At 38.2% G+C, this 18,951-nt stretch overlaps 1 protein-coding gene across 1 annotated transcript in view; it reads right to left on the bottom strand.

The window, feature by feature from the left end:
- Positions 1-8,923, bottom strand: part of LOC150090933 (nostrin-like) — a 133,853-nt gene extending 124,930 nt beyond the window's left edge. Inside the window, exon 1 of the mRNA XM_090380717.1 lies at positions 8,861-8,923. Within this exon, the coding sequence (XP_090236843.1) occupies positions 8,861-8,867 (7 nt within the window). The 5' untranslated portion in view covers positions 8,868-8,923. The remainder of the gene's footprint in view (positions 1-8,860) is intronic.
- Between the last annotated feature and the right edge of the window lie 10,028 nt (positions 8,924-18,951).

The following is an 18,951-nucleotide window of genomic DNA, read 5'->3' as shown; positions in this document are numbered from 1 at the left end:
GGGGGCTCCTTCTGAAACTGAAGCTCCTCTTATGTGGCTTTCTGTTATAATGTGGTAATGTCATATTTTAACAGAAAAACAGGAAAGAACATTCCTGGAATGTTAATATTAGTAATGGCAAGTGATGCAAGAAAGCAAGTTCATACAGAATCAGCAAAAAAAAAAAAAACCCACTTCCCACACCACCTGTCCAACCCCTCTAATAATCAGTCTAGTTAATCTTAAATTTATTGAAACGACTCACTTCCACAGCACTACATGGAAGATTGTTCCAACAAAAAACTACCCATTGCCTCAAAGAAAATTTCCACAAATCTAACCTATAACCATCCTTCCTCAATTTAAATTTATGTCCATTCATGTGTGTTGTCTGAGCAAGAGGAAGGATGCCATCGGTATTTAGCTTTGTCAATCGTTGTTATTGTTATTTGGGTTTTAGGAGCAACTAAGGCCATATTGCTCCGGGAATATGCGGTGGCCATTCCCTGACCTTTCCGCATCCTCCGTATTTGGTGGTGACGGGCTCGAACACTGGTCTAATCAAGAAGCATGTGCTATGCACTGCCGCTCCTTCCCACCTGGTTACGGAAGCACCCGCTTTGTCAATCAATTTTGGAAGTAGCTTCTAATAACTTGGAACAGTTGCTGAGAGCACTTGGCTTTGGTAAGACGATTGAGAGCGCTCTCCCACCAGAGGGAATCGAAAGCTCCCTCGAAGTCAACGAATATGGCCATTTCATATTTAGCCCTTGAAGCTGATATGTGATTAACTAAAGAGACCAAGGCGTCTTCACAGGATTTTTCTTTCTTGAAGCCAAATTGGATGGAGACATTAAGTTTTGACCTGCAATTAAATCTGTTACTCTGGGTGCTAACAATCTTTCAAATAGTTTGCCAAGGTTTGCCAAAAGAGAGATGGGTCTGTATGCTTTGGGATCAGATTTATTTTTGTCTGGCTTGTGAATAATTTTGATCACAAGCCGGACAAAATTATTCACAAGCCGGACAAAAATTATTCACAAGCCGGACGATGGTCACATTTTCACTTAAGCACCTCAATCGGATATCCTCACAAGTGCCTACTTTCAAGGTGCTGAAATGAAATATTTCTTAGTAAAAGCACCCTTTTCTTCCCTTACTAGTCCCACTGCTCTTCTCTGCATCCTTACCACTTCCTTCCTAAAATGATGCTTCCAGAACCATAAGCAATATTTATGAAGATTGGCCTTATACAATGGGAAAATCACCTTATACAACTGTTGCCTTATACAATGGGAAAATCACCTCCTTAACCCCTGCTGGCAAAATTCCTGTATATCATTCACAAAATTTTATTCACAAATACATAAAGAAAAGTGTATTACTAAGACTCACAAAAATAATATTGTTTATTTGTGATATTTCTTTAAACATTCTTCTATACAAAGAGCAGGTTTTTCTTGGCACACTGGACAATAATAGCGTGTTTTGCAGCGGTTTTATTCCTTGTACATACTCGACACAGCTTAGTCGGGTATGTTTTTTTTTTCAGTTGGTGGTATAGCCTCTAAATAATGAATTTCACATTCAGATCTAATCTTCTTTGGAACGTTTAGAACTTTTTTTCCAATCAAAGATTCAATGAATGTTTCTCTGAATTTTAGAGATTTTATGGTGGAACTTGTAACTTGACGGAAAAGGATGTATGCATTATGTATATATATTTCTAAAATATGTAATGCAATTTTTTTCAGCCATCTGATGATTTTTCTTAGTGCTGAATAATAAGAGAGCATTTGATCTCATCGATCTATGCCAGACATTCCACTATTGTAATCTTGAATTATGTTTGGTTTTATTGAAATTTTTCCATTCGGGTTACATACCTCGACCATGTCAGCAACGTGTTTGTTAGAAATAGTGAGAACACGGCCATTTCGTTGCCATGCAACTTCCCCTTTCTTCAATTTTTGCATCGCCAAATCTTTTGGATTTTCTTTTCTTTTGGTGCATAATGTTCCACATACATAAGTTTTTCAAGTAGACAACAATTTTGTCACAGCAACAGAATTATAAAAATTGTCCATATATAATACATATCTTTTGTCTAAGAAGTCCTCAAGCAAGTATAACACAACTTCAGCAGTATGACCTTGTTTTGCTCAGTTTCTGATTTACCGGAGTAAATTTTTATTTTCTCAACAAGGCTGTTGGACTCACACAGTTTGTAAAGTTTGATTCTATGTTTGTGCTTTTTATTTTTTATGTACTGGTGGAAATTCAGTCTCCCACACCACAACATCATTGACTCGTCAATACAGATGTTTTTATTCGGTACATAATTATTGCACATAACATTATTGAAATGATTTGAAATCAGAATTACCTTGTATAGCCTGTCAGCAGATTGTAATGAATTATCTGTGAAGTGAAAATATCATAATACCAACTGGAATCTATTTCGACTCATAAATGATTGCCAAAACATAACACTGTAGAATGCACTTGTACTCCAGTAATGCTCTATTGAAGGAAAAGAACAAGGACCTATTTGTAACAAAAGTCCAGAAACACTTTCATTTCTGAGATATTAGTGTCCTTCCATCTTGACGACCTGGCAGATTTTCGCGATGGTCACATTTTCAATTTCTTGCAAAGCGTATAAATTAGTTTGTTCGATTAATAATGTAAGAAATTGTTCCAAAAATACAGGTCTTCCAATTTTTGTACACTAAGTTCTGTTGTGTCCATTTTCAAACCAACGTTCTTTTTCAAAAATAAATTGTGGCGCATCTTGTGCTATTTCATTCCACAAATTATTGTCATTATTTGATGTACTTGCCTGTGGAGAATATCCTATCTTTAGGCTGGGCGATGGCTTCACCTTCGCTATCCTCACTTGAATTGTTAGAAGGTTCATAATTGTCACTGCCAGAACCAGAACCGTATGGGTCGTCAAAAATCTTTTAAAATTCCGAGTCACTCATATTAGCATAAAGCTCAAGCTCTTCTTCGGTCAGTGGTCTCTTCTTGTCCATGTTTTAGGTTCTTTTTTTTTTTTGTAAAAAAAAAAAAAACTCGCTTAATAAATTACTAAATACAAATATTACTAAATCACAAATTACTAAATACAACATACATGGTACAGTCTGTGTCACTATTATGGATTTAGGCACAGCGCTGACTCGTATACAGTGAATTCTGCAGGCAACAATACATCTGAAGTAATTGAGTTAACTCGTAGTTGGCTGCCGCAAATAATTTTCTATTACACATGCCATCTATGAGATAATTCGAGAAGCTTTTTTTTTACAACAGTAAGCTCTTTTTACAAGTTTTGGTGATGAGTATATATTATAATTTGGGTTTTGAATAATTTAACATGCCTAACTCAGATTAGCATCGAAGATCCGTTTACCCAAATAAGCTGTAGCAGTCAACGTGTTAACACCAGTGACACCATTATTTTCCTAGAATAGAAGTCTGCAATTATTCATTTCACGCTTTGTTATCTCCTCTTTATGAATTGGGGATACATGTGCACATCTCCAGTAAACCAGAACGTTCCCTGAATTCAAGGATGCACTCATAATTATGGATTGCTTGTGGCTTCCTTGTTTGTTTCCTCTCTCAATATAGTCAGCTATATCCCATTCACTCCAAATGACTTATTTACATTTAGCTTCAACAATTAGGATTCCATTTTCCTCTCAGTTATCATAAAATCATTTAGCTCTTCATAATGTAAACTTGCAGCATCTCATCTCCAACCCTTTAAAATTGATAATGTGTGAAGGTAGATGCAAAATAACTGTTCCATAGGTCCACAAACCCAAGCGGATCATGAACTGTTAAACCTTCATATCTAGCAGACCAATACGATTCACCCCTTTCTTCTAGTGTTTACATAAATAACGAAATCTCTGCAACTTTTTTTTTGTAGCATTATTTACCAGAGACTTCTCATAATCTGCCTTAACTTGCCTAACCCACTTTGTAACTTGACTGCAGACTAGTTTATACCTCCTGTTGGTTTCTGTAACTTCTGATAATTTAAAAGCAACTCATGCATTCTACCTCTCTGCCACTAGTCTCACCAGGTCATCTGAAATCAATTTAGGTCTAAGCTTTGAACAGCATCTCTGAGTCAGTATAAAAAAACCTAGTAGCTTCTATAATAACTTCCCTGAATGCTTTTCATTTAGAATTTGTTGTTGGTAACATCATCGGTTGGTCCTACTGCATAGAATTTAAAAAATATCCGAGACTCGCATTTTCGAAAGCAAAGGGCCTTCATCTTAAACTGTTAATCCTACATCTTCATCTATAAGCAAATTCCTCCTCAATATAATGTGTTCATTGCCACCTAGTTCTTTTATCTGTAGATTCTTATTGCATGAAGTTCTTTCATTTTGTTGGTTCAGAATGTACATTCCTTCAGTTTGGAGCAGAGAGAGAGATTTGTTTTTTTTTTTTAGGAGCATTAGCAACTAAGGCCATATTGCTCCGGGCATATGCGGTGGTCATTCCCTGACCTTTCCGCGTCCTCCGTATTTGGTGGTCACAAGCTTGAACCAATGTCTAATCAAGAAGCGTGTGCTACGCACTGCTGCTCTTGCCCACCTGGCTATGGGGGCACCCAGAGAGAGAGAGAGAGAGAGAGAGAGAGAGAGAGAGAGAGAAAAAGGTACAACTAATTTGTTTGGCGTTTGCCACACCTGCATTCCCTGATATGTTTTTCTGGTTACCTGTAGGTGCAGAGGTTGGGGGTGGAGAAATGCTCTTAGCAACTACTTGACTTCCTAGATTTCGTACTAAAAGACTCTCATTGTGTCTTTCGCAATTCTGGATACTGGCTAAACAAATTAGCCAGTATCCAGAATTGCCACTGCTGTCTGACAAGACAAGTGATGACAATTCTGGATATAGTAGTAGTAGTGGGCCTTGTGATGCAAGAGAGCAAGTGTATGAGCTTATGCAGCATCAGGCAAAAAAAAAAAAAAAAATTTACAAAACAATTCTCTCTAAATGTTTGTCCAGTTCCTCCTTAAATTTATTTAACCTATCAACTTACACAACAACAGATGGAAGTTTGTTCCAGCAATTCACCACCCCTGGCTAAAGACAAATTTCTGCACACATCTATTCTACATCTGCCTTTCCTCAATTTGAATTTATGCCCCCCTTAGGTTCGTAATCTGAACAAGTGGAAGAATTCCATCAGAGTTCAGTGTGCTTAACCCATTCAAGGCCTTATACAGCTCAATCAGATCACCTCGCAGGTGTCTAGTCTCCAGCTGCTGCAATCTGCAGAACTTAAGCCTCTCTCGGTAAAAGGATCCTTTCATTCCCCTCACCGATCTTGTTGCAGTTCCCTGTACACGCTCAAGTAAATCTACATCCTTCCTAAAATTAGGCCTCCAGACCTGTAGGCAGTACTCATGGCGGGGCTTGACCATTGCCTTATACAGAGGGACAATCACGTTTTTCCCTGCTAGCAAAATTCCTGTATATCATTGACAAAACCCCATGGCCTGCTCTGGTAGCCTGTCTACATTGCTCAGAAAACTTCATATCCGATGGTACAATTACTTCCAGGTCTTTTTCATTTTCTACCACCTTAAGTGTAGTAATACACAGTTGGCACGTTTCTTTGGGGTTACTTTTACCCATATGCAGTACTTTGCATTTGTCAATGTTAAACTTCAGTTGCCACTTCTCAGCCCATCTGCCTAACTTTTCTAGATCCTGTTGCAGTAGCATACTGTGTTTAGGGTCATTAACAACCCTGGCAACCTTTGCATCATCTGTAAACTTTGACACTAAGCCTGATATACCTTCGTCAATATCATTGATAAATATACAAAACAACAGTGGACCCAAAACCGAACCCTGTTGGACTCCACTAATAACATTAGTCCACGAAGAGCAGCACCCACTGATTACCACCCTCTGTCTTCTCCCACTGAACCATCCTTTTATCCATTGTAGCAACTTACCTTAATACCATTCTGTCCCAATTTATACAGTAGTCTTCCATGTGCAACAGTGTCAAAAGCTTTCCTGAAATCCAAGTATATGATATCAAAATTATTTTTTGCATCCAGTTCCTTTGTAACAACATCATAATACCCAATCAAATTTGTCAGACAAGACTTTCCCTTAACAAACCCATGCTGTGTCTGAATTATTACTGCAGTCTTATATGGGAGGATTAAATATAGTCTGCTGGTGTCTTATTTGTCTGGGGAAGGGGGAATTCTGCAACTTGGAGCTGGAGTTCTTTCATGATTTTAGCATTAGCATTAGTAGTGGCATATGATGTAAGAAAGCAAGCTTATGCAGCATCAGCCAAAAAAAAAAAAAAAAACTTGCACTTCACCCCTCCGTTCGTTCGAAATACCTGTCCAGCTGAGCCTTAAATTTATTAGGCTATCAACTTCCACAACAAGGGATGGAAGTCTGTTCCACCAACCAACTACCCGCTGGCTAAAGGCAAATTTCGGCACATCTATCCTACATCTGTCTTTCCTCAATTTGAATTTATGCCCTCTCAGGTGATTATTCTGAGCAAGGGGCAGAATCCCATCAGCACTGAGCATGCTCAAACCATTCAAGGCTTTATACACCTCTATCAGATCTCTTCATCGGTGCCTAGTCTCCAGACACTGTAATTTGCAAAATTTAAGCCTTTCTTCGTAAGAGCAACCCTTTGTTCCATTCACTAATCTTGTTGCCATTCTCTTTACTCGTTCCAGCAGCTCTACATCCTTCTTTAAATGAGGCCTCCAGACCTGTATACAGTACTCAAGGTGTGGCCTGACCATTGCCTTATACAAGGGAATAATCACCTCCTTATCCCTGCTAGAAAATTTCCTATATATCATTGATAAGACACAATGAGCTACTCTTGCAGCCCGTCTGCACCACTCAGAGAACTTCATATCTGCATGCACAATTACCCCCAGGTCCTTTTCATTCTCTACCACTGTCAGTATAGTACCACGTTGCTCTGGGGTTGCTGTTTCCCATATGTAGTACTTTCAATTTGTCAAAGTTAAACTTCATTTGCCACCTCTCAGCCCATCTGCTCAACCTTTCTAGATCCTGTTGCAGCAGCATAGTGTCAGCGTAGTAGTCAGCATAGTGTCAGCGTAGCGTCAGCATAGTACCATAGTAGCGTCAGCATAGTAGCGTCAACATAGTAGTGTCTTTAACAACCCTGCCAACCTTCCTATCGTCTGCAAACTTGGACAGTAAGCTTGATATACCATCATCAATATTATTTATAAATACAGAAAACAATAATGGACCCAACACTGAACACTGAGGGACTCCACTAATAACATTAGTCCACAATGAGCAGTGTCCATTGATTACCACTCTCTGTCTCCTCCCCCCTCAACCACCCCTTTATCCATAGCAGCAATTTGCCTGCCATGCCACACTGCTCCAATTTGTGCAGCAGTCTTCCATGTGCAACAGTATACAGTATCAAAGATATTCCCTGCATCCAGTTCTTTTGTGACTCCATTATAGTATCCAATCAAATTGGTCAGGCAAGACTTCCCCTTAACAAAACCATGCTGTGTCCGAGCTATAACTGAAGTCTTGTCTAGATGATCCTGCAGTGCTTCTTTAACTAGTGCCTCCATTAATTTTCCTGGAACAGAAGTTAAACTCACAGGTCTATAATTACTTGTGTCAGCCTTTGATCCTCCTTTGTGAATTGGTGTCACATTTGCACATCTCCAGTCTATGGGTACCTCCCCTGAGTCCAAGGAAGCTCTCATAATTATGGCTAAGGGTTTGCTTACTTCCTTTGCTGCCTCCTTTAATATAACTGGATAGATCCCATCCACCCCAGGTGTCTTTCTTGTGTTTATCTTCAACAATTTCTCCTCCACTTTACTCTCAGTTATTACAAGATTATCTAGCTTACTGCCAGAGTTGAAAAAAAAAAACACCTCTGGCATTCCAATCGCTGAATAACTCCTCATGTGTGAATGTCGATTCAAAATATTCATTTAGTTTGTTAGCTACCTGAGCAGGATCAGGTAGCTTGATATCGTTGAACCATCGATATCAAGTGGACCAATCTGATTCATCCCCTTCCTTCTAGAGTTTACATACGTAAAGAACTCTTTGCTGTTTTTCTTTGCAGCCCTTGCCAAAGATTTCTCGTAATCTGCCTTCGCCTGCCTAACCTCCTTTGTAACTTGGTTACAGATCAACTTATATCTATCATACGCTTCTGTGTCACGTGTTAATTTATATGTATCCCATGCATTTTTCTTCTCTGCTATATGTCTCATTAGTTTAGCTGACATCCATTTAGGTCTAAACCTTGAACATATTTCTTAGTTGATAGAGTGATGAGGGTATCTTGTCTGAAGGAGTTTGATTATGGATGGATCATTTTCCATGTGGCAGCTACTGCAATTCTGAAAAATTCACTGGGGTCAGGTCCTTCACAATCTCAGTCTTGAAGTTTTAAGGATGGTCGGGACAAAAATATAGTACTATACCAGTTCACAAACATATCACGAAATGGCAGGAAGTTAATGACTACCAGTTCAAGGATAAATTATGTGATTTATTTTAGAGTGGGAATTTTCCATTGGTTTACCTGTTATGGCACCATATAATGAATATATCATCCACATAGTAGCCCCACAGCTCAGGCTTTGAAAGGGGAATCAGAAGGATGATTGAAGGACAAAACTCAAGGGGGTTAAACACAAGGGAACCCACTTTTCTCCCCTTCTTGTAAAATTATTCATGGTTGACTTCACTGCTCAAATCACACAATGTATACAGTTGTACGAGGGAGAAAAGAAAAAGAAAAGTATGCATATGCCACAATTTTTTTCTCTCTTACCAAGCATTTTCTTTCCTTCTAAGTCATATGATATTAGGTGCAAAATTTTTGTTAGTGAATCTTTTCTTCTACCTCTTTGCATGGGATTGAATAAGTCTTCAGCCTGTAAAAACATAAATGTGAAAATGAATCTTATTACAAGTTTTTACATAAAATTAGTACATTTTCATGTTTAATTTTCTTTAATATGTTTACTCAAGTATAAATAAAACAGAAATAATTTATTTCATTTACTTTATGAAATAAGTTGAACTTTTATTTTTATTCCTCTGTCAATTAGTCACTTGTCAAATTTAAAGGAAATAGTTGCAAACTAAACGTATCCTCACCACTTAACATCCTTCCATCTGTTCACTAAGATGAAAAATGCAACTATTTTCCTAAGGAAATCCAGACATATAAATTTCATTCCCTCTCCATTAACTAATTTTATTAAATTTAAAGAAAATCAATTTTAATCTATCCTCCATTACTCACACTGCTAATTGGAACAAATACATTCACATAGCATCTGTAACTTTTTTTTACTGAATTGAAAACAGTGTTCCATTAATTATAATTTACAAAATAATTACAAAATATCAAACAAACAAACAAGAGAAACCAATAATAAGAATAAAGAAAGTTTTTATCATATTTTTAAATTTTCAGGGTCACTCATCCCCCAAAATTCACAGACTCAATGTAGTAATAGTAGTAGTGGCATGTGATGCAAGAAAGCAACTGTATGAGCTTATGCAGCATCAGCCAAAAAATAAATAAAAAAATAAAAATAAAAAAAATAAAATAAAAAAAATCACACCATTCCCTCCAAATGCCTGTCCAGTTCCTCCTTAAATTTATTTAACCTGTCAACTTCCACAATGGCAGATGGAAGTTTGTTCCAGCAATTAACCACCCGCTGGCTAAAGGCAAATTTCCGCACATCTATTCTACATCTGTCTTTTCTTAATTTGAATTTATGCCCCCTTAGGTTCGTAATCTGAACAAGTGGAAGGATCCCATCAGAATTCAGCGTGCTCAACCCATTCAAGGCCTTATATACCTCAATCAGATCACCGCACAGGTGCCTAGTCTCCAACCACTGCAATTTGCAGAACTTAAGCCTCTCTTGGTAAGAGGATCCCTTCATTCCCCTCACCAATCTTGTTGCCCTTCTCTATACACGTTCAAGTAAATTACATCCTTCCTAAAATGAGGCCTCCAGACCTGTACCCAGTACTCAAAGCGTGGCCTGACCATTGCCTTATACAGAGGGACAATCACCTCCTTCTCCCTGCTAGCAAAATTTCTATATATCATTGACAAAACCCCATGACCTGCCCTGGCAGCCTGTCTGCATTGCTCAGAAAACTTCATATCTGACTGCACAATTACTCCCAGGTCTTTTTCATTTTCTACCACCTTAAGTGTAATACCACACAACTGTTACGTTTCTCTCGGGTTACTTCTACCCATATGTAGTACTTTGCATTTGTCAAGGTTAAACTTCAGTTGCCACTTCTTAGTCCATCTACCCAAATTATCTAGATCCTGTTGCAGTAGCACACTGCCATTACTGTCATTAACAACCCTGCCAACCTTTGTATCATCTGCAAACTTCGACATTAAGCCTGATATACCTTCATCAATATCACTGATAAATATACAAAACAATAGTGGACCTAACACCGAACCCTGTGGGACTCCACTAATAACATTAGTCCACGAAGAACAGCACCTATTGATTACCACCCTCTGTCTTTTCCCACTTAACCATCCTTTTATCCATTGTAGCAACTTACCCTTAATACCATTCTGCTCCAATTTGTACAATAGTCTTCCATGCGCAGCAGTGTCAAAAGCTTTCCTGAAATCCAAATATATGATATCAAAATTATTTTTTGCATCCAGTTCCTTTGTAACCACATCATAATATCCTATCAAATTTGTCAGACAAGACTTTCTCTTAACAAACCCCATGCTGTGTCTGAAGTATTGCTGCAGTCTTGTCTAGATGATCCTGCAATGCATCTTTAACCAGTGACTCCATTATTTTACCCGGAACAGAAGCTAAACTAACTGGTCTGTAATTACTCGTGTCACCCTTCGATCCCCCTTTGTGAATTGGGGATACATTTGCACATCTCCAGTCCGTGGGGACCTCCCCTGAATCCAAGGATGCTCTCATAATTATGGCTAAGGGTTTGCTTAGTTGCTTTGCCGCCTCCTTTAATATAACTGGATAGATCCCATTCACCCCAGGTGCTTTTCTTATGTTTAACTTCAACAATTTCTCCTCCACTTTGCCTTCAGTTATTACAAAATCATTAAGTATCCTGCTACATGTGTGAATGTCTAATTTTTGACAGCTTTTTGCACTTAGCTGGCAAAACCAAAGTTCTACAATAAGATTAAACAACTCTTGCTGGTGCTCGATAGACACCATATGAGAATAGGAATTGCCTACAAGAAAAAGAGAGATGCTTTTTCTCACATGGCACCTATTAAAAACCAAACAAAAAATTAATTTCTTGTAATTCATAGCATTCGACTGTTAAAATGAAAACCGAGCATCTATCAGATAAGATATTAGCAGAATAAGGTTAGGAGTGGACTAACTATAGACTAACTTACCCTATAGAATTCTATATAGAACTTCTGTAAATTTTTTAAGTACAGATTCTCTGTAAGGTTTCAGTGCAATTTCAAATTAAAAATAATGCTTCAATTTGATTTCTAAAAGACTGATTCACACTGTTTTTACCATCTATGATGAATGTGGCAAAAAAATTACAAAATATATACAAAATATTTTGTAATTTGTAATTACAAAATAATGGCCAGAGATGGCACAAAGCACACAAGGCCACTCCTTTCTTGATCTTACTCACTTAATAACTGACACTCCTCATATACAGAGAGTATACATTATTGTTGTTGCTATTATTATTAGTAGTAGTAGTAGTAGTGGTGGTGGTGCAAGTAAGGAAGCTTATACATAAGCCAAGCCAAAAAAAAAAGACTAACCACTTCACATATAATTATATCTAATTCTTCTTTAAATTTATTCAAACTATCCACCTCCACAACCCCAGGTAACAGTTTGTTCCAAAAATCAATTACTTCTGTATTCTGCAGCCATCCTTTTTCGATTTAAGTTTGTTCTCTTCTGTGTGTTGTTTGAGAAAATATACATAAGCTGAGTGGTCAATTTAGTAAGTACACCTACCTAATAGTGAGTAGGTCCAGCTTTAGCCCTTGGAATAATAGCCTGAATTTAGCCCTCAGAATGGTCATCATCCCTGTAGCACATTCATAAAGTGAATGTGCCATAGGGAGGCTGATTCATATAGATTCAATTGCTTCCCATAGTTGATACAAACTGGATGGTCAAAATCTTCACACTGAAGAGCTTGTTTCACCCCATCCTACAAATACTCAACTGGATTGAGATCTTGTGACTGAGGAGGCCACAGTAGGCTGAATTCACTCTCATATTATTGGAATCAGTTCTGTACAATTCTTGTCTTGTGACATGGCACATTATCCTGTTGGAAGAACCTATGTGAAGATGGATAATTTTGGCTGCAAAGGGATGCAATTAATTAGAAGCAATTTCAAGATAATCTGTAGCATTCAAAGGTTGCTCCACTGGTATCAAGGGGCCAAGTTGTTCCAAACACCACAAAAATATTCCACACACCATTACACTGCCACTATCAACCTGCATTGTTGACAACTGGCAGGATTAGTCTATGGACTTTTGCCATATTCTGGTGCACCCATCAGCATGAAACAGCAGGAGCCAGAATTCATCAGACCAGGCATCAGACCAGGTTTCTCTGCATGGTGTTGGTGTTCCTGAGTCCACTGTATCTTCTTGTTTTTGTTAACAGGAGTGGAATCCAGTTAGGTTGCCAGCCACAATATTCCATCTGGGACAAAGTATGATGTGCTGTGTATTCTGAAATGCCTCTTTTGTTACCATTATTGGACTGGATTGGTATTCGATTAACAACATGGAAGCTATGTTTTAATGCAGTAAAATATAAAGTCTAACACTTGGAGAATAACAACCCAAAAATAATCCCTCTACTAATGCAGAGGCATACAATGCAAGAAAGCAAGCTTACGCAGCATCAGGCAAAAAAAAAAAAAAAAAAAAAAAAAAAACCCTCTCCAATTTCACCCCTCCATTCATTCCAAATACCTGTCCAGTTCAGCCTTAAATTTATCTAGGCTATCAACTTCCACAACAAAAGATGGAAGTCTGTTCCACTAATCAATTACCCATTGGCTAAAGGCAAACTTCCGCACATCTATCCTACAAATGTCTTTCCTCAATTTGAATTTATGCCCTCTCAGGTGATTATTCTGAGCAAGAGAAAGAATTCCATCAGCATCGAGCATGCTCAAACCATTCAAGGCTTTATACACCTCAATCAGATCACCTTGCAGGTGCCTAGTCTCCAAACACTGTAATCTACAAAACTTAAGCCTTTCTTCGTAAGAGCAACCCTTTGTTCCATTCACTAATCTCGTTACCCTTCTCTGTACTCGTTCCAACAGCTCTACATCCTTCTTAAAATGAGGTCTCCAGACCTGCATCCAGTACTCAAGGTGTGGCCTGACCATCGCTTTATACAAGGGGATAATCACCTCCTTATCTCTGCTAGAAAAATTCCCGTATATCATTGACAAGACACACTGCTCAGAAAACTTCATATCTGCCTGCACTATTAGCCTAGGTCCTTTTCATTCTCTACCACTGTCAGTGTAGTACCACAGAGTTGATACGTTACTCTGGGGTTACTGCTTCCCATATGTAGTACTTTACATTTGTCAACGTTAAACTTCAGTTGCCACTTCTCAGCTCATCTGCTCAACTTTTCTAGATCCTGTTGCAGCAGCATACTGTCATTGGTGTCATTAACAACCTTGCCAACCTTCGTATCGTCTGCAAACTTGGACATTAAGCCTGATATACCATCATCAATATCATTGATGAATACAGAAAACAACAATGGACCCAACACTGAACCCTGAGGGACTCCGCTAATAACATTTGTCCACGATGGGCAGTGACCACTGATTACCACTCTGTCTTCTCTCACTAAACCATCCCTTCATCCATAGCAGCAATTTGCCTACAATGTCACACTACTCCAATTTGTGCAGCAGTCTTCCATGTGCAACAGTATCAAAAGCCTTTCTAAGATCCAAATGAATAATATCAAAATTATTCTTTCCATCCAGTTGCTTTGTGACCACATCATAGTATCCAATCAAATTGGTCAGAGAAGACTACCCCTTAACAAACTCATGCTGTAACCCGAGCTATAATTGAAGTCTTGTCTAGGTAATCCTGCAGTGCTTCTTTAACCAGTGCCTCCATTAATTTCCCTGGAACAGAAGTTAAACTAACAGGTCTATATTTACTTGCATCGCCCTTTGATCCTCCTTTGTGAATTGGGGTCACATTTGCACATCTCCAGTCCATGGGTACCTCCCCTGAGTCTAAGGAAGCTCTGATGATTATGGCTAAGGGTTTGCTTACTTCCTTTGCTGCCTCCTTTTATATAACTGGATAGATCCCATCCACCCCAGGTGCCTTTCTTATGTTCATCTTCAACAATTTCTCCTCCACTTTCCTCTCAGTTATTACAAGATTATCTAGCTTACTGCCAGAGTTAAATACACCTCTGGCATTCCCCTCACTGAATAATTCCTCATGTGTGAAAGTAGATGCAAAATACTCATTTAGTTTGCTAACCACCTGAGCAGGATCATCAACAGTTGAACCATCGATATCCAGTAGACCAATCTGATTCATCGCTTTCCTTCTAGAGCATAGGTTCCCAAACTTTTTCAGGCCACTGCCCACTTTGCAAGACATAAATTTTGTAACGTCCCCCCATTATAACAGTTTTCCGCGTTCGAGTCGTTTGATATTTTCGTTGTAAATAGCAACTAATGATACATTACTGCTTATGCCGTTAAATTATTGAAAAAGTAGTGGCCAATATGTTCTTCATCTTGAACACAGTTATTGCTATATTCCGATTTTGATGAAACATAGCCCATATGTAAAGATTATGAAGTGTATGCTCGAATAACATTATGCACAGTTTCATACAATGGTTTAAATATGAAAATTCGCAATACATATTAGGAGATTGTATTACATTAGTAAGAATCTTATTGTAATAATTAAAACACCATCAAATGTATTAGAAAATTGTTTATTTCAAACTTACAAAGTAAAAATACAAAGAAAAAATAATAAATTAATGTGAGGATGAGCCTAATGCATTTTTAAAAGTTTGTTAATATCGGGTTCAACTTTCATTAAAAACAGTCGTAAATCGCCACGCTTGTTTGTATGCAATCAATTCCTTTTCTTAGATAGTAAATTCGCTACAGCACTAAACCCATGCTCAGCCAAATAAGAAGATGGAAATGCAATTAAAAATTTCTGCACTATTTCCCATAATCCAGGGTACAGTGTCGGTATTGATTTCTGAAGCCAGAACTCTTGGTATCCACTTTTGAATTTTATTTTTAGTTCTTAATTTGTTGTGAGTTCTATGAGTTCCTCTTCTAAATTTGATGATCCTGCTGTGTTTACATGTGAGAAAGGATCTAGAATCTAATTTAGTATATTCATGTTTAGAATATCCTTGAATCACATTAAAATCAGCATGGAGAACCTCCAAGTGTTGGCAGTATGTAAGTAAATCTTCCTTTTTGAGAGACACTGCTGATAAATTTGAAAAGTGGCTATATTCCCCTCGGCCTAGATTTCGCTTGAACAGAAGAAGTTTCCCTACAAAAGTGGTAATAACGTTTTTTGTTTTAATTAAATTCCATTCATCACCTTGTAATTGTAGATTGACTTCATTAAATATTTTATAGAGGTCTGTCAAATAAGCGATGTCATTTTTAGATGTAATCAGGTTAGCCCGCAATCCGTCGTCTCTATTTTCTAGGAACTGAATCAACCAAATTGTAAAATCTATTCAGACAAATACCTTTTGAAAGCCAACGAACTTCTGTGTGAAGCAGCAAATGATTGAAATCTTCATCATTTTCACTACAAAGTTGGCTAAACAATTTGTCACTCAATGAATTGCTTCTAATCTTGTTGACTGCTCTAATAACATAATGGAGCGATGTATACAGGCGTTCACTTAAATTCTTCGCAACCAAATGTTGCGAAGGAACTTCGCATGCCTCTTACCTGATGTGCAAACGAAATATACAGGGTGATTCACTACCAGTGCGACAAACTTGCAGGAGGTGTAGGGGGCACAAAGGCGAATCGGAATCACATAGCATTGCAGGGTCCAAAATGCCTTCGTCATGCGGTAGAGGACGTTGAACAGGAGGTCGCGTGAACAGCGATCCCGCTGGAAGTCAGCATTTGCAAACCGTTTCTGTTGAAGAAACCAAGTATCAAAAGTCCTCCAGAGTGGATAATCCGCAGGCTCCAATGATTGGATGCGTTGCAGATGGTATGAACTCATTTGGTTTGTTGACAGTATCCTCAATACAGTGGAATGGGAAATACCCAATCATTGGCCTATCGTTCGAGTACTCACACTCGGATTGCCCTCTGCAAGACGTAGGACATTCTCTTCATTGTCTGGCGTCCTCGTCATTTGCTCTCAATTCATGGTACCTCTCGTGAAACAACCAGTCTCACGTAACCTTCTCATCATACGATTAAAATCGTATGATGAGGAGCACGCCTGTGCGGGAAATGTTCCTGGTACAAGCACAGAGTGGCGTGCCCGTTACAGTCCGCAGCTCCATATGCGAGGTGCATGTCGGCCAGTTCAACGTTTGAATACTCGTCCATCCTACTCCCTCGGGAACCGGTTCGCAAATGCTGACTTCCAGCAGGATCGCTGTTCACGCGACCTCCCATTAAACGTCCTCTACCGCATGACGAAGGCATTTCGGACCCTGCAATGCTATGTGATTCTGATTCATCTTTGTGCCCCCTACACCTCCTGCAAGTTTGTCGCACTGGTAGTGAATCACCCTGTGTATATATATATATATATATATATATATATAAATATATATATGTATGCAACGAGTAACGGGTTGTTTTATATGCATTTCATAATATCAAAAAATTTGAGGGAAAAATTGAATTTTCACTATCACACACATGCCCGAAAAATTCACCATAAAGTGTCGTGTTTGCTTGCTTGAATTCCATTCCGAGCTGCAAATGTAATTTCACTTCTCTTGTACTGACAGAGCTGCTGTTTGCCGAATGAAGGAAAATGGGGTTCATTTTCCTGAAATTTCCACTTCCTTTCATTCACTTGGGGGGGGGGAACTCCTTAGGGGAGGGAGTTTACCCTTTCTAGTCTGACCCTAAGGGAAAGAGACAGAGAGAAAGAAATAAAAATACTCTTTTGGTGAGAAGAAGGCTAGGAGATTGTCAAAGGTGCACAACTGTAACTTTCATCACAGATGCTGAAGTTCTAGTAAGTCAGTTTCATCGCAGATTCAAAAGTATTTCTTTATTGCATCAGTTTCACAACAGATGCTAAAGTTCTAATAAGTCAACTTCATCGTAGGATGCCTAAGTTCAGATTAGTCCGATTTTTGTCCAGTGTGCATCCGATAAAAAACTCTCTTTGCTTTATTGTAATTGTTTTTCGGAACAATATGTTGCAATAATTCCCCTGGAAATATTAGCCAGTGAACTGCATTATACATTTCAAACATCGCCGTATAGCTTGTCCTTGAATACAAATGACTACAGTTACTTTCCTTTGAGTGACCGCCTTGTACAGTTGTGGACACTTCCTTCCAGTCAGTAAAATCATCAGTAGTCGTCCTTTATTGTACCTAAAGTAATTCATTATGTTGGGGCAAACGGTTTTTGCTCCTAATTGAAGTAGCACTTTCGAATTTTGCCCAAGTCTATTATCTGCATATATTGAAAATTAGAAGGACAGTAAAACAGTTGATAATTGGTGCCATTGGTGGGCAGCATTCCGACTAACAAATTTTCTGTTTATACTCCGGGATGACCACACGGTCAGAGATCCCGAAATAGAGAGAGAGAATACAAGAAACCGCATCGCATTTAGCAGCCACCGACTTGATTGTGTGAAATTGCTCGCCAAAAACCACAGCAAAGCAAGAGAAGTGATGGGGATAAAATCTATTTTTCAGCGGGGTTTATCTGTTTATTGCAGTTCAGAACAGCATTATGATTGTGAATAGTGAATTTATTCAGCTTCTGTACTAAAACAGAATTTCTCCCTTTGCAATGACATCAAAGCATAACAAGCAAATATCTTCTAAGAATACCTTTTGAGCAGCCATTAGTTGCAGTCTGCAAGCTTTGTACTGTTAGTAAATATTGCCGTTTTGTGAAGAATACATATTTCAAGAAACAATCCGTTATTCATAGCGGATGATTTTTTTTCTTCTTTTGCACACCAGTTTTCGAAGTTTATAATGCAGTTACAAATAGAAATATTTTCTCGAAATTTCATTAGAAGATCAAACCCAGGAAACTGCGGTTCCAATATTATTTACTAAAAACAATTACAATAAAGCAAACTTTTTTATCAAATGCGCATTGCAGTGCTATCAGTTTTACACCAGTTTTTCTCGTTTCTAAAAGATGAATTTCCCTGATTTTCTGTTCGTAGGAGCAGCACATGTTGAAGAAAGGAAATATGATCTGTTCGCCTTTAAAAAACAGTTGTTGCTATTGTTTCGCTTTATTGCTTCTTATGTCAACTCACAGTAGCTCGGGTTGTTGCATTTCAAAGGCCCTAGGCTAATTAGGGTGGGTTTAGAAAAATAACAGAAAAAGGCCTAAAAAAACACACACTTGATGTCACATTTTTGTCATTTGCGTGAAATTCATTAGAAGGTTTTGAAAATTGAAGTGGGAAAATCGAAAAAAAAAAAGTTCTGGCTTCACCTATAGCGAATTTCAGCTGTGTCCATAGAGTAAAAATTATAGAATTTATTAGTTGACCTTTGAACTGAGTCCACTGGACCCGAGGAGATAAAAATACAGATAAAAAAAAAAAAAAAAAAAAAAAGATAAGGAGCCACTAACCCAT

Source organism: Mastigoproctus giganteus, chromosome 1 (assembly GCF_048544385.1).
Source record: "Mastigoproctus giganteus isolate SK-2022 chromosome 1, ASM4854438v1, whole genome shotgun sequence".
Lineage (NCBI taxonomy): Eukaryota > Metazoa > Arthropoda > Arachnida > Uropygi > Thelyphonidae > Mastigoproctus > Mastigoproctus giganteus.
This window is presented reverse-complemented; position numbering and strand designations above follow the sequence as displayed.